Source organism: Diplotaxodon limnothrissa, linkage group LG7 (assembly GCF_057381915.1).
Source record: "Diplotaxodon limnothrissa isolate DT_005_m linkage group LG7, D_limnothrissa_male_GT1.1, whole genome shotgun sequence".
NCBI lineage: Eukaryota > Metazoa > Chordata > Actinopteri > Cichliformes > Cichlidae > Diplotaxodon > Diplotaxodon limnothrissa.
The window spans coordinates 30089908-30117495 of NC_140602.1; the positions used below are offsets into that span (position 1 = coordinate 30089908).

Here is a 27588-nt window from a genome sequence, read left to right on the forward strand (position 1 = left end):
CTAACTCTGAGTTACAGTCGTTCAAAAAGTGTCAAAACGTGCAATTAAACATCTCGATTAGCTTTTAAATGCTAAAAAATTAAGTCTTATCAAACCTTAATAATTAGACGCCTTGGATGAAAAATTTAGTTTCGACTGAAAACGGGTTAAGTCTGTTTTGAAACGGTAATTAGATGTGATGTTTGCCGCTCGGATAGTTTAGGAGTTTTAGGACAGCTGTACGTGGTTTCAGTCACGTTTCAATGACAAACTGCAACACCGCTTTAACATACATTAATAGCAAGCTGACAAGTGGCACAAACTAAAGCTAATCTGAGGCTTAGGGCTGCTTTTCCCAAGACTTTATGTGTTCCGCGTGATTTCTATCTTGATTTGGTTTATCTTTGGAATGAGTAACAATTAAACCTTTCCGTAAAAAAAACTCAAAGCGAAGCGTTATATCTCATTAATATTAAACATTTAGATTGTGTAAATCCGTGAAATATTAAAAACAGACAGAATACTTCTTTTAGGTTTATATTTTAAATTTAGTGACATCGTCCAGTCACAGTATATATCCAAGTCACAAGCAGCCTTTGCGGAAGTGGTTGGAAGTATTTCTCAGTTGCAGCGGAAGCGGTTCCTGTCCCGTGTTAGGTCAACATGTTGTGTCTGAGGGAGTTGCAGAGGTGGAAACCTGTCTTATGTCGTTATGGAAACACAGGTGAGTCGTGCGTAACACGTTAATTACAAAAATAAAAGTTTAACTCCAATCCTTCTGGTGCAAATGCTAACTCTAGCCGTGCTGCTTCCGTGCAGGTGTGCGGAGCTTCGCGGTCGCAGCAGATGAAGCCGGACGGACGGAGGGCGGGGTGGGTGCTAAGTGCAGGCTGATGGATGCTCGCCGTTGATTTCAGTTTGGTTATGAAGATTTGTTTGTGTTTTTCAGCTGGTGAACATGGAGAACCCGTACAGAGAGCCCCAGAAGGGCTGCGTCCTCTGTGACGTCACGGTGGACTTTAAAAACATCCAGGTGAGTCAAACGGGAAGAAACAGCTCTTCACCACAGATTAAATAATGAGAAACACGCTGAGTGAGATTATTGTCAGAATATCTGTGACCGGGAAGATTATAATCAGTTTATCAGAAATCAGGCCTTCACCTCTGACCTTTGCGCTTGGGTGCACACCTGAAGCAGCAGCTCTGCTCCTCCAGGTGTGTGACAGGATCTCCTGATCCCAAGTCAGACTGAGTCTCAGTTCAGTCGTGGATTAATCTGAGTTTGTCGCCCTGCAGCTGCTCTCTCAGTTCATCTCGCCGCACACGGGCAGGATCTATGGCCGCCACATCACAGGTGAGTCTTTGCCCGAAACAGGTCATCTGGATTAAATCATCATCAGGTTGGGTCACACCTCCTTCTGTTTTTTCAGGTTTATGCGGAAGGAAACAGAAAGAAGTGTCGAAGGCGATAAAGAAGGCTCAGTCCATGGGTACGTTCACAGCATCTTAACTTTCAATTCTTCTGTTTCGTCATTTGATTTGTTTGCTGTCATAATCTCAACTTTAATCCCAATTTTTGTCTGTTCTTTTTTTTTTTTTTTAGACTAAATTATTTAATTTTTTAAATTTTAGTAAATTAATATTTGATGACCCAATTAATGAAAAGCATTTTTTGCATTTTTCCTCTTTTTCATATTTTTGCCTTTTAACAAATATAATCCAAACATTCCCATTTTCGCCACATTTCTAACATAATTATATAAGAAGCGTTTCCCTCTGAGCTGAGCTACTGCTGTTAATATAAACTTTTGTTTGCAGGTTTCATGTCAGTGACGCACAAACATCCACAGTTCATGAAGGACCCTAACATCTGTGGAATCAAACATCTGGATTAGTGTGAAACATCTGTGTGTCTGTGTAAATAAAGTTTCTCTGCTGTCAGTTTGCTGTCGGTGAATTTCTTGGGCCAAAGCGTCAAATGTGAAGCGTGTCCTCATCAGAGTAAACACCTCTGCACGGTTTCTTAATGTGAAGGAGTTTAAACACTTTAAAAACACTTGCTAATTTTTTTTTTTTTTAATTTGGACCTTCTGAAAACTGAAAGGTTGTGACGTCATCTGAAGACCTTCAAACATCACACTAAACAGAGAATCTATAAAATATTCTATCTATAAAATAATGACTGAAATATTGTTTTCCTGGATTCTCTTTCAAAGTTTGTGTCACTGGAGTTTAAAACAAAGACAATGCGTGAACTAACGTAACCCGGGATCTCTGAAGTCCCGTCGCCTCGTACAGAGCCGGTAAAACCCAGAAGGTTCGTGTTTATGGAGAAAAATCAGTTGGCCTCATTGAGCCGGTGAGACCGGCTGTGGGAGAAAACTCTTCTTGCATTTCATCAGTTTTTAGAGTTCTCACCACCACCTGGACTGGACCGGACTCTGTCGTGGGCTGATTCTGGTCCCCAAGCCACATGTTTGACTCCTCTGATTTATTTGAAACAGAAAATAAAAACAGGCAGGTTTGTGTAATTCAGAGCTTTATGATTTCTGCTGCAGTCTGAAGATAAACTCGAATGACCGCACACGGTCAGACCTTTAATGGAACGCACGCTTCATCCTTTACAGTGAAAAATAAAACGCAGTGTGAAACAGTTTCTTTGTGAGCGCGAGATCAACTGAAGGTCAGGCAAAAACTTTGAAACCAAAGAAAAGGTAAAAACCCGATGACTCTAAAACCGAACATCTGGAACAAACACCAAAGTGTCACAGCTGGAAGTCTAAATCAAACCAGTCCTCCATCTGAGCGTGAAGAGTCTGAACTTTCCACCTGCTCAGGTAAAAAGAACCTCTGCTGTCCTTTTTTGAAACAAACTTTATCAATAACAGTTCTTTTAAACAGACCGGTTCCAAAAACATCCGACAGAACTTGGATACGTCCTGGACTCAGCTCTTGCTCCTCCTGCGTTTCCTCTCCTTCTCTGGCAGCATTTCCCTCAACCTTTTACGGCAGTTTGTTGCGCTCGGCGGCGGCGCCTCCCTTGCTGTCGTGGAAATGTCATCTGTGTGGTCAGGAACAGGAAGTCCCTGCAGCGTGAGCGTCTGAGTGTGGAAGAGCGGCGAGGAGGCGAGCAGCGCCCTGACGGCCTCCTGAAGCAGCCGGTTTTTCCTTGGCTCGCCGGGGTCGGCGGCGCTTTCTGTTCATGGAGAAAGTGCAAAAGTTCAGAAACATTTTTACTGCAGGTCATCAGCCAACCGTGATTTTAAATAAAGACATTAAACTGGCACTTCCTTTTTCCTCTCCTGTCAGGGTTTTCACCTTCACCTACCACTTTAATTATCACTGCGAACCAAATATTCATCATTATTATTATTTTAATTTCTAACTGGTCGAATTTTTAAAATATGAAAAAATCGAAAAATTCTCTCCATGAAAATGCAAAGAGCGACTTCACAGTCTGTGGAGAGCACGCCAAAGCAACACGCAGTGATATAGACCTAACCACGACAAAATACTGGCCAATCAAAAGCCCACAAATTACACAACACCTTTGACATTATGAGACTAACTCTCAGTTTTCCTTGTCCACATGTTAGCACGGAAAGAGTTTCTGCGTTGTGTTTTTAAAATGCTGGGCTGATCCTGAGACGTGTCTCTGGTGTCGGGAAGAGGCAGATACCGGAAATTCATCTAATCCCGCTGCTGTGTGAGATTAGATAAAATAATCTGAAACCTTTTCCTGATTCGCTCTGCTGTCTCTCTCTGAGCTTCGTCCTCAGGGCTGACACCTCCGTCTGCAGCATTTCGACCAGGCGTTCGCTCTCCTCCACGTCTCTGCACGTTTTCTGTTCACAAACAGAAGGATGCAGAGTGAATCAAACAGGAAGTGAGGTAGCAGGAAGTTCAGGTGCTCTGACAATTTTGCTCACCTGCAGCTCCACCTGCAGTGAGTCGTTCATCTTATTCACTTCGTTCACCTCCTTCAGCAGCCCGCTGGAGCAGAAGAACTTTGACCTGAAACAAAGAGATCTCAGTTATGCCAGCAGAAACACAGACACGGTGTAAACGTGCCAGCGTGGGCGGGGCATACCCGTGTTTCTTCATTGTGAGGCTGTAACCGGCTGCAGAGCACGGCGCCGACACCTTCCAGTAAGAAAGCTGCTCGAGGAGGCCGAGGTTGGTGATGAGCACGGGGACGTTCATGAAGTGCCTCCACAGGAGAAGAAGAAACACAAACCATAAGGAAAAGACACGAGTCAGTTAAACGTGGAAACACCGAGCTGTCCACCCGCCTCCACCTACCTGTTTTCATTCAACGTTCCTCTAACTGACCTGATTGCTTCACCCAAAGCTGAGATGTTTTAGACCTCTGTGACTGACCTTAAAGCCTCACCAGTGTCCCTGAATGCCTCCCAGTTGTTTTTATTCACTTTAAAAGCCAACTGGAGCATTTTAATAATTATACAACATTTCACTTCATTCACACTCAGTTTCTTCTGATATTTAAGTTGCCAGCACCTGCTGAGTAAAATGAGGTTTTTTCTTTTCTTTTTATATAAAACTAAGAAACATTCATCCAACACAAACAGGTGGCAGTGACCTGGTTGATCAGCTTTAACAGTAAAAATTATCTTTAAGAGGTTTCATACGGGAACTTCAGGCAGACAGAGGTTTGGCAGTCTCAGATTCTGATGGTGTTCCTCAGGGCATCGTTCTGGAGCCCCGGGGTAGATTATTTTAATCTAATAACTTAAAAAAAAAAAAAAAGCCCACCTTTGCTAACTCTGTGGACTGATTTCAAATGTCACCAAAGGAGCAACCTCCCACAACACAAACTCCACATTTGGGTAAAATCTATGAGATGATGTGTCTTTGTAGAGGATTAAGAGACAACGCTAGAGAGCAAGCTGATATAAAGATATTCAGGTATACTCAGAGCGCCACCTGCTGCGGGAGATGAAGGCCGAGTACTCCATCCTGTGCGTGGAGCCTGGCGGTGTCGTCTTGGTGGGAGTCAGCAGCACAAAGATCATGTGAGGGTTGGAGAGAGCGCTCTTCAGGTTCTCGTGCACCAGCTTCTCTCTGAAGGTCATCTGCTGCTCCGAGTTCCTGCGCTGCCGGTACCAGCCGATCACGCTCTCCTTCACAAGCCGAACACGTCAATCACATGATCGCATCATGCCGAAACCTTCTCCCCACCCCACTCACCTGCTTGTTCTCTGCCAGCAGCTTGTGTAGCTCCTCCGCGTTCACCTGTCCATCCCTGCTGTACAGACTGACACACAGACACACCTTTACATAAGAACACAGCACACACACGATGGCATGATTACGTCACGATGCATCACTCACGTGTTCAGTCTGTGGCAGGCGATGTGCTTCTGGACGTCTGTCAGAGAAAACAGACATTCCTAAAAGTGTACCAGTAACTGTAGTACTCGTGTAACCGTACAGTTAATTGAGATGCACTTACTGTATGTTTCCTCGATGTGGATGTGATCGGCCTGAGAGTCGCTGATGGTGACCTGCTCGTCAAACCTGCTCTCTCCGAGGATCAACCCCTCCTGATGGATGAATAAAACCAGATATAAAAACCCTACATCTATAAGCATTTGTTTACTGAATATAATCATTTCAGCTACAGCATTTTTACATAAATATTAAAATATATGCCAAATTTACCAACAGACCTACCTGAATACTTGAATGTATTTGATTATGTTTCACGCTAACGTTTTCTTGTCAGGAGCCATTTTCATTAAACTTTACATTTTTTAAATGTAGTCTGGTGTATTCTGAAACACGGTGGTGGACGAGAACTGAGCACCAATTTTTCAATTAAATTATGTCTTCAGTAAGATTCAGTAGTTGGATTAACCATATGCCGAATTTACCAACAGATCATCGTTAATTTGGGGATCTGTTTAAAAGTGCACGAATAATAATAATCGGTGTTACATTAAAACCTAAAATCTGTGAATGGAGTGTGGTTTGCACCGATGGGAATGGTTGAAAAGGAGCAGTAACATCTCGGGTTTCATGCAAAACTCGACTCGCGTAATCGTTCCGTGTTGGATCATGGATGTACCGAATTTTCCTACAGACCTGTCTGAATATTAAAATATTTTTTAATATGTTTTACACTGTTTGACTTCTTACCGGGACCTGGTTAAATTAGTAGATTTTTGAATGGAGTCTGGTTTGTTTGGAACCTGAGAGCGGTTAGCTAGTTTAAAAGTTGAAGAAACACCACAGGGGGAGTTTTGACTTCACTTAGACGACAAACTGTTCTTCGCTGCATCAAACGACACGCTGAAATCCGAATAATTAAACTAATAAATACGAATTTATCAACTTTAAAGCCTGATACTAACACCTGGCGCGTCTGTTCTATTTGCTAGCTTTCCCAATAATACTACATAATCACCCACAAAGGCTCAATAAGAATTCATCAGTTTTAATGACGAGTAAAAGAGCTCATTACCACATCGGAGTCACTGTTAACGTGCTGAAACATGAGGGAAGCTAAAACGATCCCGGGCAAGCGGACAGTGGGCTCCGCCATGATGCCGTTTCATCACAAACACAGACGCGTCACATACGCGCAGTCATACGCTGCGAATTTTTTTCGTGCGCAGCAGGCTCCGCTGCAGGAGGAGCGGGCTGGTTAGCGAGCTAACCATAAAACGAGCGGGCTGAAGGTTCAGTTTCTCCGGACAGCAGCACCCGCGCGCCTCTCCTCGCTCCTAGGCACACTTCCACTGAAACAGGGCCTTCTGTGGGGGTCCTGTCCCGGTAACCCGGGTTAGTTCAGTTTAGATAGTCGGACTACCGGGTCTAACTTCCTTTATCCGAACAATAGCTCTAGTAATTCACTCCTGTAACGGTACTTTGGATTTGAAACGTACAAATACTCGATTACAGGTAAGAGTTAAACTTCCAGAGTCACCGCAGGCTGTTTAATAATCATAGTTTTGAATGTTTGTTGTTGTTGTTGTTGTTGTTGTTGTTGTTTTAACAGCTAAACTGATTGTTCTGCTAAAGTTTTAAAACTACTTCATTTACTGCTGTGAGTGACTGTTTTATAGTCAGTATATGAACCTGTAGTTAACAACTGATTTCATTCTGAGTTCAAAATGGTCATTTTCTCATTATAAATTTTTATGTCAATTAAAATTTGTTGTTTTTATATTACATTAAATTACAAGTTTTAAAGGGTTATATGTGTTTTAAAAGGGCTGTAAACATATATGTATTAATTATGCATTAGTTAAATATGTGCACTTGGTTTTTAAACAGCCTGTGATATAATGAAATGCCTTATTTGTCTTTCTCACGCAATAGTCAAAACTCTTCACCTTCCTCTCATTTAAAAGCAGACAAATATGAAATTCACATTTTTAACCTATATTCAATCAAATATTTGATGTTTTGTTGGTAAAAAACAAACAAACAGAAACCTAAAATATTTCTATTATTATAACTTCAATTCAGCAACAGCTGTAATATGAATTAAAATGTTCTTTCATTTGTATAAGACTTTGTTTTATACATATACACAATACATGAGCACATTTAGCACATTTAGTTAAAAGCAGGTCAGAAAGAAAGATGATAATCATAAAAACTCCCAAAATAAATCTACAGTCATAACTGAAAAGGTTTGGAGTATTATAGAATAATAAAAAAGCAGAAATACTTGAGCATAAGTACCTTAAAGTTGTTATGTATTATATGTTATGTTATTTTTCTTTGACGTTTTTGCTTGAAATAATAGTTTTAAAAACTTTTTAGAATCTGGAGCTTAAAATGTTTAGAAGAAGATCCTGTAAGTAGATTAGACAGAATTTTGTTGGCAGAAGGAGCTGATTAGTAAACAACTGTCATCAGCATAGAAATGAATAAAGCTGTTCCTATTCAATGATCATTTACTTCTGTTCTGGAAAGTCAAAGAATGAAAGTATATTGGGGAGAAGGATGGCATGCTGACTGTGGTGGAGGTGATGGGGAGCAGGTCAGAGCGTTTTTGGTTCGTCCTCAGGGGAACATGATGGGAACGCCTCCTTTAACCTCCTGTTTGCAGATGATGAGGTGACCTGCAAGCTGTCAGCAATGGAGGACCTGTGGACCGTGGCCGTGGCTGTTTTCCAGCTGTGGATATTTGTAGTCGTGTTCTTCATCACGCTGCCCGCCATGTTCGGCCTCTCTCTGGGTGTCACCAGCGTCTACATCCAGATCCTGGTTAAACTCCTTGAGGTAAGCTGTCCTCAGAGGAATTCATGTCTATGGTCAACATGTGTGTAAAGTTGTGCAATGAGCAGCAGCGGCAGAGTGGGGTCAGAGGTCATCTGTCCTAATAACATTGCAGTGGGCCACGATACGAATCCAGAGAGGACGTGAGGAGCAGCCCAGCGTACCCGCACCGCTGCCCAATGGTGAGTCTGCTCGCATCACAGCAGAAAACATTCAGTGTGTCAGTTAATCAATAAATAATGACTAATGATCAGACGTAGAAATACATCATCAGAGAAGTTTGATTATTCACATTTATGTAAAAACTACCGGACAGCAAAAGCTGTCAGATAAAAACTCATCGTCCTCAATAACAAATATAATAAAAACAGGAAAAATATTTTAAACAGGGAATAAAAAACATCAAAATAAAATTATGTATATGTCATGTATATATGTTTTATAATAACATTTTTATATAATTATATAAATCTAATTTTAAAAAGACACTTTAAATAAAGAAACTATAATATATATGTATATATACATATATTTATAATAAATGAGGTACAAAGCCGTTGGATATTGTCATAATCCGTGTCATAATAAAAATCAGAAATAATAATGTTTTTACAATAAATAATTTCTAATAACATTAGAATAATATTTGAAAAAACTAAAATTAGATTTTTAAGGCTTTAAACAGTGAATCGCTATGTTAAATGATCACATTTGGTCAAATTGAAACTGTATTTATTAAATAAACCAATAATCCCGTTGATCTCATGACTGATCAAACTTTTGTTCCGTTCTGATGTGGCGCACAAGACTTTAAAAGCAGAAAGAGATTCCTCTGTGCTGCTGCTTGGAGTTTCAGCTCCTGTTCCTGTTTGGATGTTTGGGCTGCGAGCACAGATCACGTGACGCTGTGCCCCGAGGGTGGGGGCTTCCTATTGGTCAGCTGCAGCATCTGATGTTGGGCTGTAGGTCAGGGAGAGAAGCACATGGCTCGTCTCAGGATGATGATGCAACAGCTGCTTACATAACGCTGGTCAAACAGAAGCCTGAGAAACTCAGACACACACACTAACACACACGTTAATAACAAACACAGGTACTGCTGCTTTGCTGCTGTGTCAGAGGTTTAACCCTTAACAGCCTGTAGGCCTCACAGATTTACTGCAAACTTTTTCTGAGGCACAAGATCAGAAAAAAAAATAGAAATAAATACAAGAACCTTTCACACAGAGTCAAACGTCCTTAAGGACAGGAAAGTGACCAACGTTTAAAAAAAAGGTCATTCAGGTCCCTCTGGGTTAATTCAAGGACAAAGACATGGAAACAGGAAGACACACAAACATGACAACAACAAAAAATATGAGACTCTAAACAACTACAGAGAGACACAAAACCACCACACAGAGAACAAAATGACCCCCAAAACAGATGAAAACACATAGCGACACAGAAACAATCACACTGGTTCTCAAAGAGTTGATGTTTTCAGTAGGAGAAACGTTTCATCATCATCCAAGTGACTTCTTCAGTCTCAGCTGACTGCAGGTTTCCCCAATCTTGTAAACAGTAAATTTGCCTGAAACCAGCCCACTGACGAACAATGTGAGGTCAGTTTCATGATCATTGTTATGACCATGAGTAGCATTTACAGAGAGTTGGGGAATGGCTGCAATGGTTAAGATTAAGGAACTGACCTCACAGCCCATTTTTCACCAGTGGTGCTAGTTTCAGTTAGTATGCACATGTACTGTTTATAAGATTGGGGAAACCTGCAGTCAGGTTCTGTTCAAAGGTTGGAAACCTGGAGTCAGCTGAGACTGAAGAAATCACTTGGATGATGATGAAATGTTTCTCCCACTGAAGAATCCAGATGAACAGAATCAACGATTGAGATTTGCTTACCTGGATGATTGATCATGCATCAAGACAGTCACACAGGCTTTTAAAAGAAAATCACAGAGACAGGAGGAGTTTGATAAAACATATGAAAATACATGATATATGCTCAAATAAAGACAGTGAGACTAAACGCGGTGCTGTTCTTTGTTCCTTCCTCTCTCGTCTCCACTGTGTCTTTGTTAAACTCTGGTCCTGCTGAACTCTTTCTGAAACTCTCTGATGACTCAGGGATCATCGAGCGAGCGGAGGGCTCGATGGAGGAGGAGATGGAGCAGTTGCGGCGTTCTCGGTCTCTGGAAGGCGGTGAGTTTGCTCTGAGTGACGCCTTGTATTTCTGCAAGAAGGGCCTGGAGAGCATCGTGGACGACCAGGTGACCCAGCGCTTCTCCTCTGAGGAGCTGGCCTCCTGGAACCTCCTGACCCGCACCAACCAGAACTTCCGCTACATCAGCCTCCGCCTCACCATCTTCTGGGGCATCGGCGTGTTCGTGCGCTATTGTGTCCTCTTCCCTCTCAGGTCAGTGTGTCACAGCTCGACCTCTCACCTACCCGGGGAGGCACTGATTTCAGCATCACTGGCCTTTGCAACAGGAACAGCAGCTCTCACAGCGGTGAAGCAATTCAGCCAGAGGCACGTTTCAGTGCTCTCAGGTCACTCCAGTGCTTACATCTTCTGCTTTTAACTAATAAACAGGAAGTGCTGCTCACTGTAACACATCACTGGTGAGAAAACAGATAATAGATGAGCAGTTAGCTGTAATTATCTCCAAACCATCATCACCGCAGTGCAGTCTGTACATGTGCAGTTTGTATGGTTACACCCATCATTCAGAAACCAGGTGACAGAGCTACTTTCTCTCTGAGGCCTTCTCAGTGAATAAAAGTGAGACAGTTCTGATCAGGGGGATTTTCACCTTCTCCTCCTCATGTCTCTGCAGGATTACTCTGGCCATCATCGGCCTCTCGTGGCTTGTGATTGGAACGACTCTAGTTGGATTTCTGCCTGAAAACAGGTATGGCGCTTCCACGGTTCACAGCTTTGGTGACTGCCTCGGCGAGGCACAGACTGAGCATGTGCATCTGTTTCAGTGTGAAGTACTGGCTGAGCGAAGTTGTCCACCTGACCTGCTACAGGATCTGTGCCCGGGCGCTGTCGGCCACCATCCGCTACCACAACAAGTCAGTCCACTTCATCGCTTCCTGTCAAGTGCTTCCTGTCGAGCACTTCCTGTCGATCTGAACACGTGTTTCTTTCTGCAGAGAGAACCGACCTCAGAAAGGAGGGATCTGCGTGGCTAATCACACCACGCCCATCGATGTGGTGATCCTGGCCAATGACGGCTGCTATGCCATGGTAAGTGTCATGCGTGCGTGGGTGTGTGTTTATGTGTGTGTGTCGGCGTGCCTTTGTGTGTTTGTACATGTGTGTGTGTTCTGTTGTCTTGATGCTATGTTGTCCTCAGGTGGGGCAGATTCATGGAGGTCTGATGGGGGTCATCCAGAGGTCGATGGTGAGGTCGTGCCCTCATGTTTGGTTTGAGAGGTCGGAGATGAAAGACCGCCACGCGGTGACCAGCAGGTGAGGCTGACTGTAAACGATTTCACCTGCCAGACAGAGTCAGACGTTTTTATTTCTGCTCCAAACCGTGATGGTGGAGATGCTCTGACATCAGTGACAGCTGGGTGCGGCCCGTATGATCACACATTTTTAGCACCGTGACCTTTAATTTGTTCCGTTGGCTCAGGAGGTAGTTCAGCGTGGCTCTGCCTGTCAGAGCCGGTGGATCAGGAGCCTGTGTGTATGTTTGTGCGTGTGTTTCATCCTCTGCCGAGCTGCTGATGATCAACTGTTGATGTTTACCTTGCTGTCTCCTCGGCGAGCTGCGGCCGTGTGGCGTAACGCTTTGATGAGTCAGCTGAATTGGTCCAGGGTCACTTCCTGTGAACTAAATGCTCACCACAGCCTCGAGCTCGAGGGTCACACTCAGGGTTTGTGACCACATTACAGTCAAACAGCGAGAGAATGGGAACATCTGTAATTACAGCTGTTTTGTGAAAGTGTTGATGCAGATGTGTTTGATGACTCACTGACGCGTGCTTCCTCTCTGCAGGCTCAGAGCTCACGTAGCAGCAAAGACCAAACTTCCCATCCTTATATTTCCTGAAGGTCAGCGTCACATGATGGTGGTGGTGATGATGATGATGATGATGGTGGTGGTGGTAATGATAATCATGATTTGATGGCTGTATATTGTCTGTTTGTGTCTCTGTAACAGGAACTTGTATCAACAACACGTCGGTCATGATGTTTAAGAAGGGCAGCTTTGAGATCGGAGGAACGATCCATCCCGTCGCCATCAAGGTAGCAAAGCTGCACGATGATCGATTAGTCCAGAGAATGTTTTACCTGAGCCAATCAGCTTTGAGAACCTGACTCACCTTCACTCCCTTTGTGTCTCAGTACGACCCTCGCTTGGGTGATGCTTTCTGGAACAGCAGCAAGTACAACATGGTCAGCTATCTGCTGCGCACCATGACCAGTTGGGCCATCGTCGTCAATGTGTGGTACCTCCCACCCATGACCATACAGGTACGCCTCGGAGGTCAACGTCTCTAGAAACACCCCAGTGAGGGATCTGAAGTACGAGTGGGGAAATTAAACTATATTTTTGGCCTTTAACCTTTCACACACATACTGATTAATCCATCAGGGGTCACCCGTCACATGACCTCACAGGAAACAACAGGTAGAAAAGATCAGCTGCCACACAAATGACTTGTGCCACTCCAAAAAATAGTTTCTGTCCACTATAAGACGAGGAGCACATCACATTTTTCCACCAATAGGAAAAGGTTTTTTTTCTTGTTTTGTTTGTTTTTCAGCAGCAAGTTATAACGAGCACTATCCTTAGAAAGTGTCTGTTGACCCCAGAGGGTTAACCCAATGAATTATTTTGTGTTTCATCCAGAGTTAGTCTGGACTTCCTGAAGGCCTGACGTCTGAAGGTTTGAGCGCTTTCCTTTGATTTTCAGTGATCTGCCCATGCTGTAATTCCCACTCTGACCTGATTGGGGCAGCATCTGCTTCACTGTGTCAGGAAGGTGACACTGTAACACCTGAGCATCATCATCATCGCCCTCCAGCGTCTCTTTTGATGGAGGGTGATGATGGTGATGACAGCTCTGCAGATGAAGACGAGGAGTTAAATGCTGTGCTGCTCGCCATTTGGGCTTTTAAAAGCAGTGTTACCGAAGCATAAACACACTCTCTCACACACGCACACACACACACACACACACACACACACACACACACACACACAGATTGTGAGAGTCATGTGATCACAGCTAACATGACCGCGGGGTGTTTTCAGGATGGAGAGGATGCAGTCCAGTTTGCCAACAGAGTGAAATCTGCCGTTGCTTGTCGGGGAGGACTGCTTGACCTGGCATGGTGAGTACTCAGATTACTCAGTACAGTTAAGTACATCTCACTTGAAGTTTGTATCTACATTACAACAGTTTAAAGATAGAAAACACTTTTTTAAATGATGAAATAACAACTTTGTTCTGAATCAAACACTGAACGTTAGATTTAGTTTGTTCGTCCCGGTTTGTAGGTGTCAGTCGTGGCGACGTCTGCTTTCACATACAGCGAGCTGAAGGATTTCACCTCAGCAGCAGGGACCATTTTCTCTCAGCCGAGCGAGCTCACAGAGAAAAGGGCTCATTTAAAGTGACGTGTCCGCACGACTCAATAAAACTAACAAGCAAATGATTACGCGCTGTAAATAATAAATTAATGAGTAGTTTTTTGTGTTTGAGTCCCGAAGTTATGACTATATGATATTTATAATCCATGACAGCATCAATTCTGTGTCGAAAACCATCTTTTACTGTTTTTCAATCTATTTCGAAGAAACTGCAAGATTGAGATTCTCAGTGAAAACTTCCTTCCTGATTTTTTTTTTCTCCATTTCAGGGACGGAAGCCTAAAGCGAGGGAAGGTGAAGGACGCGTATAAGGAAGAGCAGCAGAAGATGTACAGCAGGGTCATCGTCAGGCAGAACAGCATCAGTGCCACACACACCCGCAGAGACGATCAATCATAAACAATCAGTCACAGCAAAACTCGGTCATCTGATTTTAGACTTTACAGGACAGACCTGAATGCCACATCAGACTGTGGGTGCAGGACAGCATCTCCACCAGCAGGAGGCAGCATGACACAACACAATCACCCATCCAGCTGCTCATCTCCTCCTCTTCATCATCATCATCATCAGCTGCCAGGACTGAACTCTTCATCACACAGATGAGGATGATTTATCATCATCGCTGTGTCTGATTTTAACTTTTGTACAAACATCTGAACCAAACTGACACTTTTGCTCACTGTTTATTTCTCACATGGACGAAGAAATATTTCATCTGTGTGTCTACACACAACACACCATAAACCTCTCACACACACACACACACACACACACACACACACACACATAAATAATCCACATTTTTCAACAAATCCCTTCTGCAGTAACAAGAAAAATAATAAAAGAATCTAAACAGAGATCGACATAGTAAAGAAAGTAAACATTATTACAATATTACAACCTACCTACCTATATATATATATATATATATATATATATATAAAATAGTTTGTAAAATGAAAAGAAAGAAAAAGGCAGAGGGAAAATTAAACAAACATCAAACTTTTTTATGATTATTTTTATATTTGCCCACATCAGAGATGATGTAATGCAGGGTTGGGATGAGGTCCTCACTGAGGTGAGAGGTCAGTCTACCTTTTCTTTCTTTATTAAAATAATCAGAATATTTAGGATCCATGTAATTATTTTATTATTTGGAATAATACAAAAATGTTTTTAATTACAAACAAATGACAAGACGTTTTGGGAGAAAAAAGATTTAAAGGTTACTGCAAAATGGACTCGAGTTCGAAGTATTCGGGTTACTTTACTCCAGTATTCCACATGTGTTAATATTTTGTCACCTGTTAGCGGAGGTTAAATGAGTCACGTGAGGCCGCGTCTGTACTTCAGAACCGACTCTGAGGTCCTCGCCTTGAGAGGGAGCCGGCAGGCGATGTGTTTACTGTGACGGCGCTTTAATAAAGAAAGCAGAGACTGTGAAATAACATGGAGTTATTCTTCCACACACGGACGGCTTACATTTCACAGCCTCTGTGCTCACGCCGAGGCCGCCGCCACCGCCTGGAATAACAATCCCACAGCTGGAATAGCCTGAACAGAAATGTTTGTTCTCCCCTAACAAGATTGTGAATTATTAATAGGATCTAAAGCCGATCCCATAACCCGATTGTTGAGGTGGGATTGTTGGCGAGCGCTGCTCCACCACCATTTACTGTGATGTATGTGTCTGCACATCTTTAGATCCAATTTAATGTGATTCAGATAGATTTCAGGGGGACATCATAAAAGGCATCGCGCTGACCCCGGCTGCTCGCTAACGCCCCCACGTACGCCCCGTCCCAATATGTTGATTCAATTTGCTCAGTTTTACGTTTACCCCGACTGATCCATACAAATGCAATGCAGGTACGCTGAGTAAATATGAATACATTTCCAAATTGAATCCAAGAGAGTGTATCGGGCGGCGGACATCATTTTAAATGACGCTGTGCTGGGAAGTGACCACTCACAGGGGTAAATGACTGTTCCCTCTAAGGCTCGCCATTAGCTCGAGTGTAATGCCTTTAAATACATCGTTCTGCCATCTGTTCTGTGCCGCCGCTCTGATGGATGTGATGCAGACGAGGTCCGGTCCAGCTCCCGGGGCCGATCGATTCCTGAAGCCGGACTCGCTCCGACCCCACTTTAACACATACGGTACGACACGCAGCCGGGAAAGGACGTCGGGATATCAGAGCCTCACATGGTATAAAAGAAATCATGGGAACAATATTCTCATGATTTCTGTGGAAAATAAAACGACAACTTCATTTTCTGAGGTTAACTATGAGAAAAGTAAAAGTGTACATAGACGGAGAGTCTACTCATAACACAGTTATTTACATATTATTGGTACGTCATAGCATCATTAGGTATGAAAAACAGTTGCTGCACAGATCATTATAAGCAGAGGTAAAGTTACTGCTACTCACATCAGTAATGAGTATTTTCATTTTGGGGTTATTTATGCTTATTTTATATGGACACACTCAAATTACTGCACACAGTAGTATTTCTACATTTCACAGCATGACAAAACATGAAAAATGTGTTGCTTAACTATTAAAAACCATGTCAATAAACCAAATTTTAAAAAAAAATACAATGTAGAAAAATCAGTCGCGTAGTCCCTCCATGATGTTTTAATGAGGGCAGTTTGAACTTGGATGAGTCTCCCAAACTGATCCTGTGAGAAAACCCAGAACCCTCACCTGGATCAGGGACATCATCTGGTGAGACTAGGACTTCCCCGGCGAGGCCAGGGTTGGCTCACCCTGAACTAGCTGTAAGGATCGCCCTGCAGGGAAGGTGGAGTGGCCTATTTAGTGGGGAAGGAACATGTCTCCTCTGGAGTTGTCCACAGTGATGCTGGTCCCCTCCACCTTCACACTCAGTGACAGGGACACCTGGAGGAGTGTGACTGGGTTAATTGTATTTTTCAGTATGATGGGGTCTTATTTGTGTGGTTGTTTTTGTGGGTTCACTAATTACTGATGTGTCGCTGTTGAAAATATTTTATGTCCGTGGTTATATTTCGTGTCTTCTTTTGGACACAGAGTCCCTTTAAAGATGTTTGGCCTTACTGCATGTTGTTTCTGTAAAATGTTCTTTTGCATCATTTGAAGTAATTTCTCAGGTTTAGTGCCATTTTGGGTCGTTTCTGTACCTCTGTGTGGCTGTTGTGTTGTTGTTGTGTCTGAGTGGTCATTATTAAAATGAAAGTGGGCCGAGAGCAGACCGTGACAGCTTCCTGTGAGTGTCGGCGTTGTCCATTAGGGGGAAATGTAAGACCGAGCCTCTGACGGCACCTCTCATTTGCATACTCTAATGAAACAGGCATTAATTGGTCAGAATCGATTTTTTTCTTGCTGCTGTGATTGAGCTACAATTGAGTCTGAAGTTCTTCAAGTGGATTGATTTGTGGTTAAATTCCAGCTTATTTAGTTTGGGAAATAATGATGTCGTCATGTGTTGATACGGCGGCCGTCCTCCTCGTCCAATCCCCTTCTCCGTGTTTGTTATGTGTACAATCTGCTGTGAGGCTTTGACGGCGCTCGCTGAGTGAGGAGGTGGAGTCGCATGAAAAATGTCCTCCGGCAGGGTACATGAAGGTGTGAAATTGCAGACTCCTCTTTGCCCTCGGCCTCATGCCTCAAAAGGTATTTCTTCTTTTATTGACAGTGTGGCTGAACCGCGGGCTGATGGCGGCCGCCGCGGAGCCCACATCCCCCTCTATCCTTGATTGCTTTTGTTTCCAGGTCACCTCCTATCTATTCCTGCAACTTTTCCAATTTCTCAGGGCTTGTTGTATGAAGACAGAAGGCGCTCGCTGGGAAACGCACATAAACCTCCGCAGAGCGCCGACACAAAGGAAACACTTCAAATCTTCCCACTTTCACGCTCAGCGGCGACGCTGGGCCCGTCGACTTCATCAAAGCAATAATCAAATAAATGCCGTGGTTCATTAATATGAAATTATCTTAGCATGAAGATTAATTGCATTAAACTTATGAACGTGTGTTTGCCGTGGATGGCGGCGGTGGAGATGATGGATGATGAGAGCGGCGTGATGAATGGAGAAAGCAGCGGAACTAAATTGAAAGTGTACTCATCCGTTCTTCCCTCACAACTAATGATAAATTGAGCGTGTCACGTCCAACAATACATGTCGAGGTTTAAACATGGCCGCCTGTTCCACACAGGCCAGGCTCCACGGCAGGTAGACGGAGGGGGACGTCCAGCTTCAGATCAGTTTCAGTCCTTTTCCACTTTGACTGCCTGCTTACAAACCGCCATCTTTATTTCCACTGATGAAGACACCACACTCCTGCACCATGTATGCTGTATGTCTTTTTAAAAAAACTGTTCTCCATCATGCTGTCATTTTTTCCATCATTTTAGGTCACTGGGTTTGTTTTTGGCTTATTTTTAAGTCTCTGAGGACATTTCAGAGATTTTGCATGTCTTTATGATCATTTAGTTTCTCTGCATCCCCATTTCTCTGCTTTTGGTCATTATTAGGGCTTTTCGATTCTGTTTGAGTGATTTAGTGTCTTTTCGTAGGCCTTTTAAATGTTAAAAATGGAATTTTCTTTAACGATTTTGAGCCTTTTAATTAATGTTTTTCATATTTTTGTAGTTGATTTGTATGCTTTGGGTAATTTTTAAGACCTTTTGGGTCTGTGCATGTTTTTGTAGTGATGTAGAACCTTTAGGATGCTTTTTTGCATCCTTTTGCCCTCATTTTACACTTTTTTGTGTGTGTGTGTGTTTTTTGTTTTTTTTTTTTGGGGGGGGGGGGGGGGGGGGAGTGTCTACCTTTACTCATCGGTCCCTTTGAAGACCCTTTGTGTCTGTAATTGTTTTCTGTGTTTGGAACTTCTTAGTTTTTTCTTATTTTGTCTCTTTGTGGGATTTTTTCCTATAGTTTGGATCATTTTAGGCCTCGTTTGCTTGTGGATATTTTATTTGAACTGATGACATTACTGCTTCTCTAATTTAACAGAAAGCTCTTTTTTTTGCTTGACTAACCATGTGAATCACTAAAGTTACAGGTACTATCTGATAGTGAAAAAGTTCACATGGTTCATACCTCTCTGTGGAAGTCGATTCAAATAGGTTACTTTACCGTGGGTCGACTTCAGCTCTGCATTTTAATTCCTGGCTAGTTTTAAAGGATTCACAGTTCAAAATAATCGATCTTTATCTTATACTGAATCTCAGTGCAAACTTTCAGTTCATCCTAACCTGAAATGAGCTGTTTTAGCTCCTCCCTCTTAAACTGACTTTCTCCTGACTGGCTGCCCCTGGTAACTGTAAATGGGTGGGGCTTCTGTGCCTTGGGTGACCAAATTAGGGCTATTCGCTCTGTATGACATCATACAAATACAAAAGTAGAAAAAACTAGTGAAGTGTGTCAAAACTGTCATGTATTTAATTTCTTTCTAGTTTTCGCTTTTAAAGTATTGTTATATGAGCAGCTCTGCAGCGCCCCCCTCAGGTGGCTCTGTTTCACCTGTATGAGCAAGTCTGACAAACATTTCTGGATCTTTTGTCCTCTGGTAATTCTGCATGTAACTCGACCTTAATCGCCCCCATTTTACTCTCCACTGATCAATAACTTTAATTATTTTTCCAAATAACTACCGGAAACATCTATAAGGATTGATTGCCTGAATATTTTTTGCTTTGCCTTGTTTAAAAACCCAAACGAGTGACAGGCAGCCAGAGTTACAGATGATCAAAGTCGAATTAAGACAGCGTCTGGCGCCGCTCCAGCTCGCAGCCTCTGTTGTAAATGATATTGCCATCTGTGAGATTACAACAGTTGGGGAATGAAGAAGAGGATCTCTATCAGTCTGCATTCGGCCCATTCGTATTACAGTAGCAGTCCTATGACTGCTGCTGCACTCAGTCATTATCGACATTTTCTGTAAAGTTTTAGGCATTAAAATACTGTGTTACATCAGGTTTACCGTCTCACTTCAGATCTACTCCACAGGCAGCACAAAGCAAATCATTCAACTTTTGATGTTCCTTCAACTGACACATGAAAATCCATTTTAGTTGCCTTATTCAGCATTTACAGTCAGCTGTAAAAAGCTTCATGGGGTTAAGCAATAAGCAGAAAAAATACAACTCCACGTGTTTCTGAATGAACCTGACTCGTGAAGACTCCGTGGCAGTGTATTTGCTGACTTCCCAAAATGTGCAAAAAAAAAGCAAGTTAGACACAAAATGCACTGACCAAAAAAATTACACAAACCCCCTAAAGTAAACCAAACACTCAAAAAACAAACCCAACAAACTGAAACATGTGCCAGTGCAACAAAAAGGCAAACAGAAATCACCAAAAAATGATCAGAAACCAAACGGGGAAAGAAGAAAGGAAACAAAAATGAAAATGACTCAAACATTAAAAAAAGCAGAAGGACAGAAACTGTGAAGAATGTCTGTACCTGTCAGTCAGGTAAGGTCTTTCTGACCTCTGTAAACATGTCGCTGCTGAGGTCATCACTCATTTTAGGTCATACATATGAAAATCTACATTTTAAATCTCATTCATGCCACTTATTAGTAATTAACCAATGAGTAAGCAGTTTAACAGTCAGACCCGCCCCTTCCTGTAACAGTCAAATATTCATTGGTCTCTGAATATGTTGGCGTTCAGACACTGAATGCCTGAACAGCTCGCTTGTTTTTAAGATTTTAAAACTCTTCTAGAAGCTGTCTCTGCACTCAGCACCTCCAGGGAATCATCTGGAGCATTAATCAGTTTCAGTGGTCATAAAAACAGAGTGCACAGGATTACTAATCACATGTGATTAAAACAGTTAAACATTTTTGATTTTGCCCCAAATAAAGTCATAAAAAGCTTCTTCCCTCTAGAAGTTACAGTTCCACCTCCATCTTCTCCCTGTTCGTTTTAGTGTCTCGCCTGTAACCTTTTTTAGACATTTAAATTTTTTCATATATTTTTGTTATTTAAACCATATCCCCTGATTTTACTGGTTCAGGCCATCTGAGGTCAAATTATGTTAGGTGAGCTTAAAAAAGTCCAGCATGGACAGAAACAGAGGAAAACAAACATGAAACATCAGTCATTGCCCCCCACGTGTTTAAACATTTTTTTTATAATGCAATAATTTCAGGATATTTAATAGAGGTGCACAGAAACGGGGACTAGTCTCTGAATGTTGGTAGGAGGAGACTTTTATTTCCGAGCAGCTGCCCGTCCCACATGCTGACACGAGCCCTTAAAGTTTACCCACGAATTTCTGCAATGTGAGGACTAAAAGAAAAAGAGCCAAATTTGTTCCTTCTCTGATACTCTGAGCACCTGTACCTTACATATTTATAATAGTTTCCCCTTGTTTCATTAAATAAAGTTGCTTTCTAGAATGAGTGGGCTGGCTGTGAGGGAGTGTTTTTCAGGTTTGACTGATTTCATACACAGAAAATGTGATGATGACACTGAACATGGTGACTTCTCACAGAAACAACCTTCAAAGAAAATCACGCTGCTCCATTTTTATCCCAACTTCATATTTGGCACGTCCACACCGACTGTCATCCATCACGGCTCGCACTTCCTGATCACGTCTCCGGGGGAACGAGGTTCATCTCCCCCTCTTCCACCAACCAGAAAAAAAGGCAACCTCACCAAGTCTCCAATCTCCCTCCGAGCAGCAGCAGCGATGCAGAGCGGGGGGAAAAAAATCAGCCGGCACGCTCTGCAACTTCTCTGCAAAATGAATACTTTTTAATTTGGCTGCCTGGGATGGCCCCGGGCCCCCGGACAATGTTGATGGATGATGTTTTAATGCTGCTGAATGTTATTTTTACTGAACAGGGAAAACTATAAATTTTTACTTCATTGGCAATGATTGTGCCCCATGCATAAAGAAGCACGGCGGCGGCAGCGCCCATGAATAATCGCCCCTCGCAGCAGATGTTACTCTGCAGAAACCAATTCCTCGGATAAGATTTGCACAAGATTAATTGTCTACAGCTGTTTCATGGCCCGCTGCAATCTTAATACATTTATGATAAGTTTAAAAGCTGAGCAGAGGCAGCGCAGCCTCCCGAGCGAGGCCGCTTTATTCTTACATCTGGATTCATATCCTCCGTCGGATTCATCATTAGCCTTTATGCTCGGCGACGGTGGCGGCAACGAGACCGGCCATCATTACCGCGCCACGTGCAACACTGTCTCTTTCTTCTTCCTCCTATTTTCATCTCTCCCGCTTCTCAGTGACTGAATTATTCAGATATGTGCAAATGAGTTGTTTTCATTTTTCCCTGCCTGAAGTGGAAATTGAAAGTGACCCGGCGTGACCCCCATCTATTACTCAAGCTAAATTGCAGTGAATGTGCGGTGCGGCTCATTGTGGCACCGCTGTTCTTTGTTAAGCGGCGAGCTGTGACCCCGCACCGCTTGCAGCTTTAGCAGCGGCAGCTCGTTACGACCCACACGCTCCTTGCCGCTTTAGAGCGCCATTTAAATATTCTGCGCAGAACAAAGGCAATCATGTCAGGAGCGTGGGGCCGGGTCAGGGGCCGCTGCCGCAGGACACTAGTTTAAGGTGAGTTTGTGAGGAGACGCTTCAAAGTTCCCGACCCACCGGCAAACGCTCGGGAGGCCATTTAACCCTCCCTCTTGCTCATTGTGTGCTTTTCATCCTGCCTCAGATCATTTAACTCCGCGGAGCTGCTTTCTCTGTGCGGCACAGCGGCAACGGATCGTCCATTATTTATGACGTGAAGCAGCTCAGCGATTGAAAGAAGCAGAGGAGCTCAGGAACTAACTGTAAAATCAATATGCACACAAAATAAATGCTTTATAACACACGCTAATGTGGCTGTAATCACATCTAAGATCTTTCATATACATATTTAATATCCCGGCTGGTTTTTACTTTATTATTACATTTAAATACATGATCCACAGGAGGACGTTTAGCTGCTAGCTAACATGTTAACACTGCTCTCCTTACAAGTATGCTTCATAAACTACATGTTACGTGTTTTTGATCAGTATAGAGCAGGGGTGTCAAACTCAAATACACAGTGGGCCAAAATTCAAAACTGGAACAAAGTCGCGGGCTAACGTTAATATTTATTGAAATATATTTATTCCTCCAGATATGAGAATGAATCTTTTCTTATGGACTCAAACACGTTTTGCTGAAAAACTGAATATGGAACAAGCAAAGCTTAATACTAAACAATATATATATTAGCTGTATAATACCAGTAGGCCAGCTCTGATAGTAATTTGGTATGGCTTCGCGGGCCAAATGTAAGTAGGCTGCAGGCCAAATTTGGCCCGCGGGCCAGAGTTTGACACCTATGGTATAGAGGGACAACACCACAACAAACAAAAAAGCATTTCTTCATGAAAAACAAGAATTTGTTGAATTATACACACTCACATATATATGTATATAAACTTTAAAGCTTCAGTTTTGGGTGCTGCAATGCTTTTTCAGAGTTTCACTCACCAACTGGAGCTCAGATTTCTTGGACGGGTTGTTAGTACTTTGCTAGCCCAGCAGACAGTTAGCAGCTACAGTCCTGTGTGAAAGAGGCCACGCCCCTAACAATACAAACTTCCAGCCAATTTAAACAGGTGAGCTATGAACCCACCGTCCCCAGAATTATGAAAGATTAAAACATTTTGTGCTTTGAGAATTGCTTTTGTATCCGACAGCATGTAAAATCTTCACATGATTTACCAAAGTAAATTTAAACAAGTAGATAATAAGGTGTCATGCAGGGTGAAATTATCAACCAGTTTTCAAATCAGGCCGTAAACATGTATATTTCTGCGTTGTCTCTGACATATTTTAGCCTGCAGATGTGTATTATTTGTAATTTTTTTATTTTTTGCCTCCATCATAGCCTGATGCAAACTGACGTCCATGACCACGTGCGAAGCCAGTATTTCCGTCTTGCCCTCCTGACGTCCAGCCTTTCTGTGCTTCTGTGAGAGAAGCGCAGACCTGAGGTCTGAGAGCTGCGCGGAGCCTTGCAGCCTCCCAGATTTATTTCAGCCGAGCAGCCCGGGGCGGTGCCGCCGGCGTTACGATGACCCCATACATCACGCCTCGTGTGAGCACATATTAAGTGCTTTTCTCATCATCCCCCCGCCCATTAAAAGTAAATAATCCGTTAAGGAGCGGTCCAATTCCTCATACGTGACAGGTATCTGTTTGTACAGAGCCAGGAAGGTGTGCGAGGAGAGTGAGGAGGAGGAGGAGGAGCGATGGCGTGAGAGGACTCTGATTACCTCGCTATAGCTGCTAAAGTCAGATGTACGCCCGCTGTGTGACCCCGGCGTTTAAATAAAGCTGCAAAGAATGGAAGCGTATGAGAAGTTAGATTCACTGCCGCTGTGTGCACACAGTATAAAAAGGTAGACGCTCGGCGTTCACTTCATTAACGCACATTTCCTAATGAGCGCGAGCTCAGGGAAACCAATCAGTAATTAAGTCCCGCCATCACATGAGAATAAATTAAAATGCTTTCATGTTTTTGCATATTTATGATGCCGAATTCATTCTGCAGCTTCCATATAAATCATGCAAATTTATGAAGTGAACGTTTGGTTTTATTACAGCGAATTATGTCATGTTCGATATCTGAGGTGTCGCAGGAGGGAGGTAAAGGCCGCGCTCATGGTGCTTAGTCTAGATTATTTATGACCACTTCCTGTCAGCCTGCGCACAGCTGTGAGTGTGTGTGTGTGTGTGATCAGGATATTGATGACACAGTCTCTTCATGTCCACTCTCACCGCGACGCTTCGATCACGTCGGGTTACAAACTGTATTTGTCTCCCTCATCAGCTCCATTAGAAACATCAGCAAGTCACATGTTCTGTTGTTTTACAAGGAAAGAGCATTTTCATTTTCTTATAGTCAAAACATTTCCTGGAATTTTAAAGGGTTTATCATAACCCAAATAAAGATGAATCGATCTGGAAAATAATACGAACTTATAGCTTTGAGTTGATTGATATTAATCTAAATCAGACTGAATCACTTCAGCTTAATTTAAAGGAAAACTTACTTGTTTGCTGGACATCGTTCTGTTTCTGTTTCAAATGCTTTTATTCATTTCTACTTTCCATGAAAATCAGTTGATAAAAAAGGTTTATCATCTTTGATTTCACTTTTAAATCCATTTTTACTCCATCAGCGCATCATCAATCTCCTACTTTTTATTAACTTTAAACAGAAATTTGTTTTTGAAAGCAAAAATGTTTCCTCCATCATAACAAATGTGTTGTTTTTGTTTTATAAGTCACCAGTGTGTTCATTATGTTTAAAGTTTGCATTATTAAGGGCGTGGCCTCTTTGACTGACAGGTGGCTGTAGCTTCTAGCTGTCTGCTAGCTTCACCTGAACTGGACCTGTTGGAGCCGTTTGTATTTTTATTGACATCATCGGACCAACAATATGGCTGCTGTGAGGTTAACCATGGTTTTGGCAAGTGAAATTATAGGATTATTTAGATGTCATTTGACAGGTATTTAAATATTGTCACTCTCTCAGAGGCCTATATGGCAGCAGCCAAAACACTGAAATTAAGGCTCCAACACCTAAAATATTAAAAAGAAGCCAACAGTTTCTACTCTTCCTTTCCTATTATTCAAATCCATGTCCACAAAAACAAATGAATATTTTAAATTCCTTAAGTATTAACAAAGCGTTCGGGAGAAGGTGTTTCCTGCCCCTTTATCTTCATTGTAAAATATTCTTTTGCATATTTGACGGTTTTGTTGGATGAAATACGGCGCCTCTTTGTGCAAAGCACCTCCTCGATAAGTAATATATGAAGCATTTAAACGATGCCATTTATTTGCCATTTGGTGTTATTAATATTCATGATCAATCATCAGCAATGAGGCACCAAAGAGCCACAGGTTCAGTGTTTTATGATGGTTATTAATGACGACCCCAGCGCTTACTTCTCCCTCTCACACAGCTCTGAGCTCTTAATATCAAAAGTATTAATTCCCACAGTATTCCATTATTAATATCCTGGATGGAGATAAAAAGCAATATTAATGTAAGGCCAACATAAAGACAGGGTCATTATTTAAGTCCTGTCATCGTTTGTCTTATTTAAATACCACCGTGATAAGGCTTTATTTTCATTTAAATAAAGACATTAATTTCTTTAACGCTGACTAATCAAAGCAATATTTTGCGGTTTAACTGAAAACCTTGTTAGATCGGTCGTAAATCTTTCTAGAAATTACCGGTTATGGATCACCCATGATTACGGTCATATTGCGTTTCTTAACTTGTGTTGTCAGAGCACAAAAATGGAGCCGAGCGCCGCTGTGAGTAAAGACCTGTAAAGACAATTCCCTCAAGTGTCTTTGAAACATGGGGTCAGGCTTAGCTTAAACTCGTCTGTCAGCTCACAAAGCTTTAGAGGAAATCGCAATATTTACCAACAGCATGTTCAGTAATATCTGGCTTACGTATTTAGATTTTAAGCTGCACATCAATGATGATTGCAGAGAATATATGACATTTAATTTATAAATACATTGCAGTCGGTCTATGTAAAGGCCGTTACACCGCTGGCCTTTGCCTTTACTAGTCGAAGCTTTGTCCTTGTTTCAGGAATCAGTGGGGCAGTTTGAGCTCCTGTTGGCAGAGGTGGAACACACCTGAGGAGGCAGAAGAATCCCTTCAGAGCGCCCTCTGACCCGTAGCAGCGGCTAGCCTTGAGGTCACACTGGATCATTTACCGATTCCATATCGTTGGTTATTCAGTACCAGTGGACACTTTGAGCTGTGATAGCACTTGTTCCCAGTAGTCAGCTCTGTAAACCCTAAGCTTGGTTTGAAAAAATAAATGCAACAAATGTGTCCAGTGAAATGGGTTTTTCTCTGTATGTATTATTGTAGGGTCTACCTTACAATATAAAGCATCTTGAGGTGACTGTTGTTGTGAATTGGCGCTTTATAAATAAAATTGAATTGAAATTGCACAGTCGGTGCAAAAGAAAAAAATTTTAATGCACAAAATATTCACACAGATTTTACACGTCTGCGGTCTAAAGGGCTGAAGACTGCGCTAATGAGCGCAACTCGTCTGCGATGCGTCTCTACAATGGGGGGTTGCACTCAGCATATTCACATCACACTATTCCAGTGTTCTCTCATTTTTGCTATGTAACTTTGCACTGTCCACTTTCTGCTGTGACAAAAAAATTTCCCACGTGTGGGACTAATAAAGGTTATCTTATCTTATCTTATCTTATATAGTAGTCTTGCTGTATTCCTGTATAACAGCCAGGTCGTCATTTTGCAGTTAAATTGCTGTCCTGCAGCCGCTATGTCATTATTTATTTAGAAATTTATGAGTCACATCAGTAAGGTCCCGGCTGGACTTTGGTTGTAAGGGTGTGAATTTCTGTGCATTCAGACAGCAGCAGAGCTGTGCTTTGTGCAGATTACTCAGTTAATCGCCGTATTACCACAAACAGATTGCATTTAATTGCCAACCTGAGCACATTCAGTCACAGACTGATAGCAGACTGTGTCAATGCCTTCCTGGCACACCGCTGTCGTGTTTCAGTCAGCCTTGTTGTCGTGCTGATGCTCAGGTATACAGCAGGTATGCTAAATGCTGAAATGATGACAGTGGGTCACTTTCTAGTCACAAGTGTCAGAATTAATGATGGCTTTGAGGGTGTTAAACAGTAAGATAAGCACCTGA

The 27588-nt window shown here is 42.4% G+C and overlaps 3 protein-coding genes across 3 annotated transcripts; 2 read left to right on the forward strand and 1 right to left on the reverse strand.

The window, feature by feature from the left end:
- The first annotated feature begins 603 nt into the window (after positions 1-603).
- mrps18c (mitochondrial ribosomal protein S18C) lies at positions 604-1913 on the forward strand. The gene is made up of 6 exons (XM_085357874.1): positions 604-703; positions 799-851; positions 929-1012; positions 1276-1333; positions 1410-1469; positions 1798-1913. Exons 1-6 carry the CDS (start codon positions 643-645, stop codon positions 1872-1874), a joined length of 393 nt encoding a protein of 130 aa, XP_085214000.1. The 5' UTR covers positions 604-642; the 3' UTR covers positions 1875-1913.
- Positions 1914-2521: 608 nt separating this feature from the next.
- abraxas1 (abraxas 1, BRCA1 A complex subunit) lies at positions 2522-6546 on the reverse strand. The gene is made up of 9 exons (XM_085357875.1): positions 6464-6546; positions 5453-5543; positions 5332-5368; positions 5188-5254; positions 4924-5120; positions 4070-4189; positions 3909-3993; positions 3713-3824; positions 2522-3175 (listed from the first exon to the last, which is right to left on the reverse strand). The coding sequence occupies exons 1-9, from the start codon at positions 6542-6544 to the stop codon at positions 2925-2927; spliced, it is 1041 nt and encodes a 346-aa protein (XP_085214001.1). The 5' UTR covers positions 6545-6546; the 3' UTR covers positions 2522-2924.
- Positions 6547-6619: 73 nt separating this feature from the next.
- Positions 6620-14743, forward strand: gpat3 (glycerol-3-phosphate acyltransferase 3). Its single transcript, XM_085357876.1, has 13 exons — positions 6620-6903; positions 8063-8235; positions 8348-8414; positions 10357-10645; positions 11067-11141; positions 11218-11307; positions 11389-11482; positions 11592-11707; positions 12240-12295; positions 12405-12490; positions 12590-12718; positions 13503-13582; positions 14111-14743. Exons 2-13 carry the CDS (start codon positions 8092-8094, stop codon positions 14238-14240), a joined length of 1356 nt encoding a protein of 451 aa, XP_085214002.1. The 5' UTR covers positions 6620-6903; positions 8063-8091; the 3' UTR covers positions 14241-14743.
- Positions 14744-27588: the final 12845 nt, after the last annotated feature.

Coding starts and splice junctions, on each gene's coding strand:
- mrps18c (XM_085357874.1), top strand. CDS start 643: ATGTTGTGTCTGAGGGAGTTGCAGAGGTGGAAACCTGTCTTATGTCGT. Junction 1,013..1,275: donor TGGACTTTAAAAACATCCAG/GTGAGTCAAACG, acceptor GTCGCCCTGCAG/CTGCTCTCTCAGTTCATCTC. Junction 1,334..1,409: donor CTATGGCCGCCACATCACAG/GTGAGTCTTTGC, acceptor CTGTTTTTTCAG/GTTTATGCGGAAGGAAACAG.
- abraxas1 (XM_085357875.1), bottom strand. CDS start 6,544: ATGGCGGAGCCCACTGTCCGCTTGCCCGGGATCGTTTTAGCTTCCCTC. Junction 3,825..3,908: donor CACTGCAGGTGGAGCTGCAG/GTGAGCAAAATT, acceptor GTTTGTGAACAG/AAAACGTGCAGAGACGTGGA. Junction 3,176..3,712: donor GCAGAGCGAATCAGGAAAAG/GTTTCAGATTAT, acceptor CTCCATGAACAG/AAAGCGCCGCCGACCCCGGC.
- gpat3 (XM_085357876.1), top strand. CDS start 8,092: ATGGAGGACCTGTGGACCGTGGCCGTGGCTGTTTTCCAGCTGTGGATA. Junction 8,236..8,347: donor TCCTGGTTAAACTCCTTGAG/GTAAGCTGTCCT, acceptor ATAACATTGCAG/TGGGCCACGATACGAATCCA. Junction 12,491..12,589: donor TCCATCCCGTCGCCATCAAG/GTAGCAAAGCTG, acceptor TTTGTGTCTCAG/TACGACCCTCGCTTGGGTGA.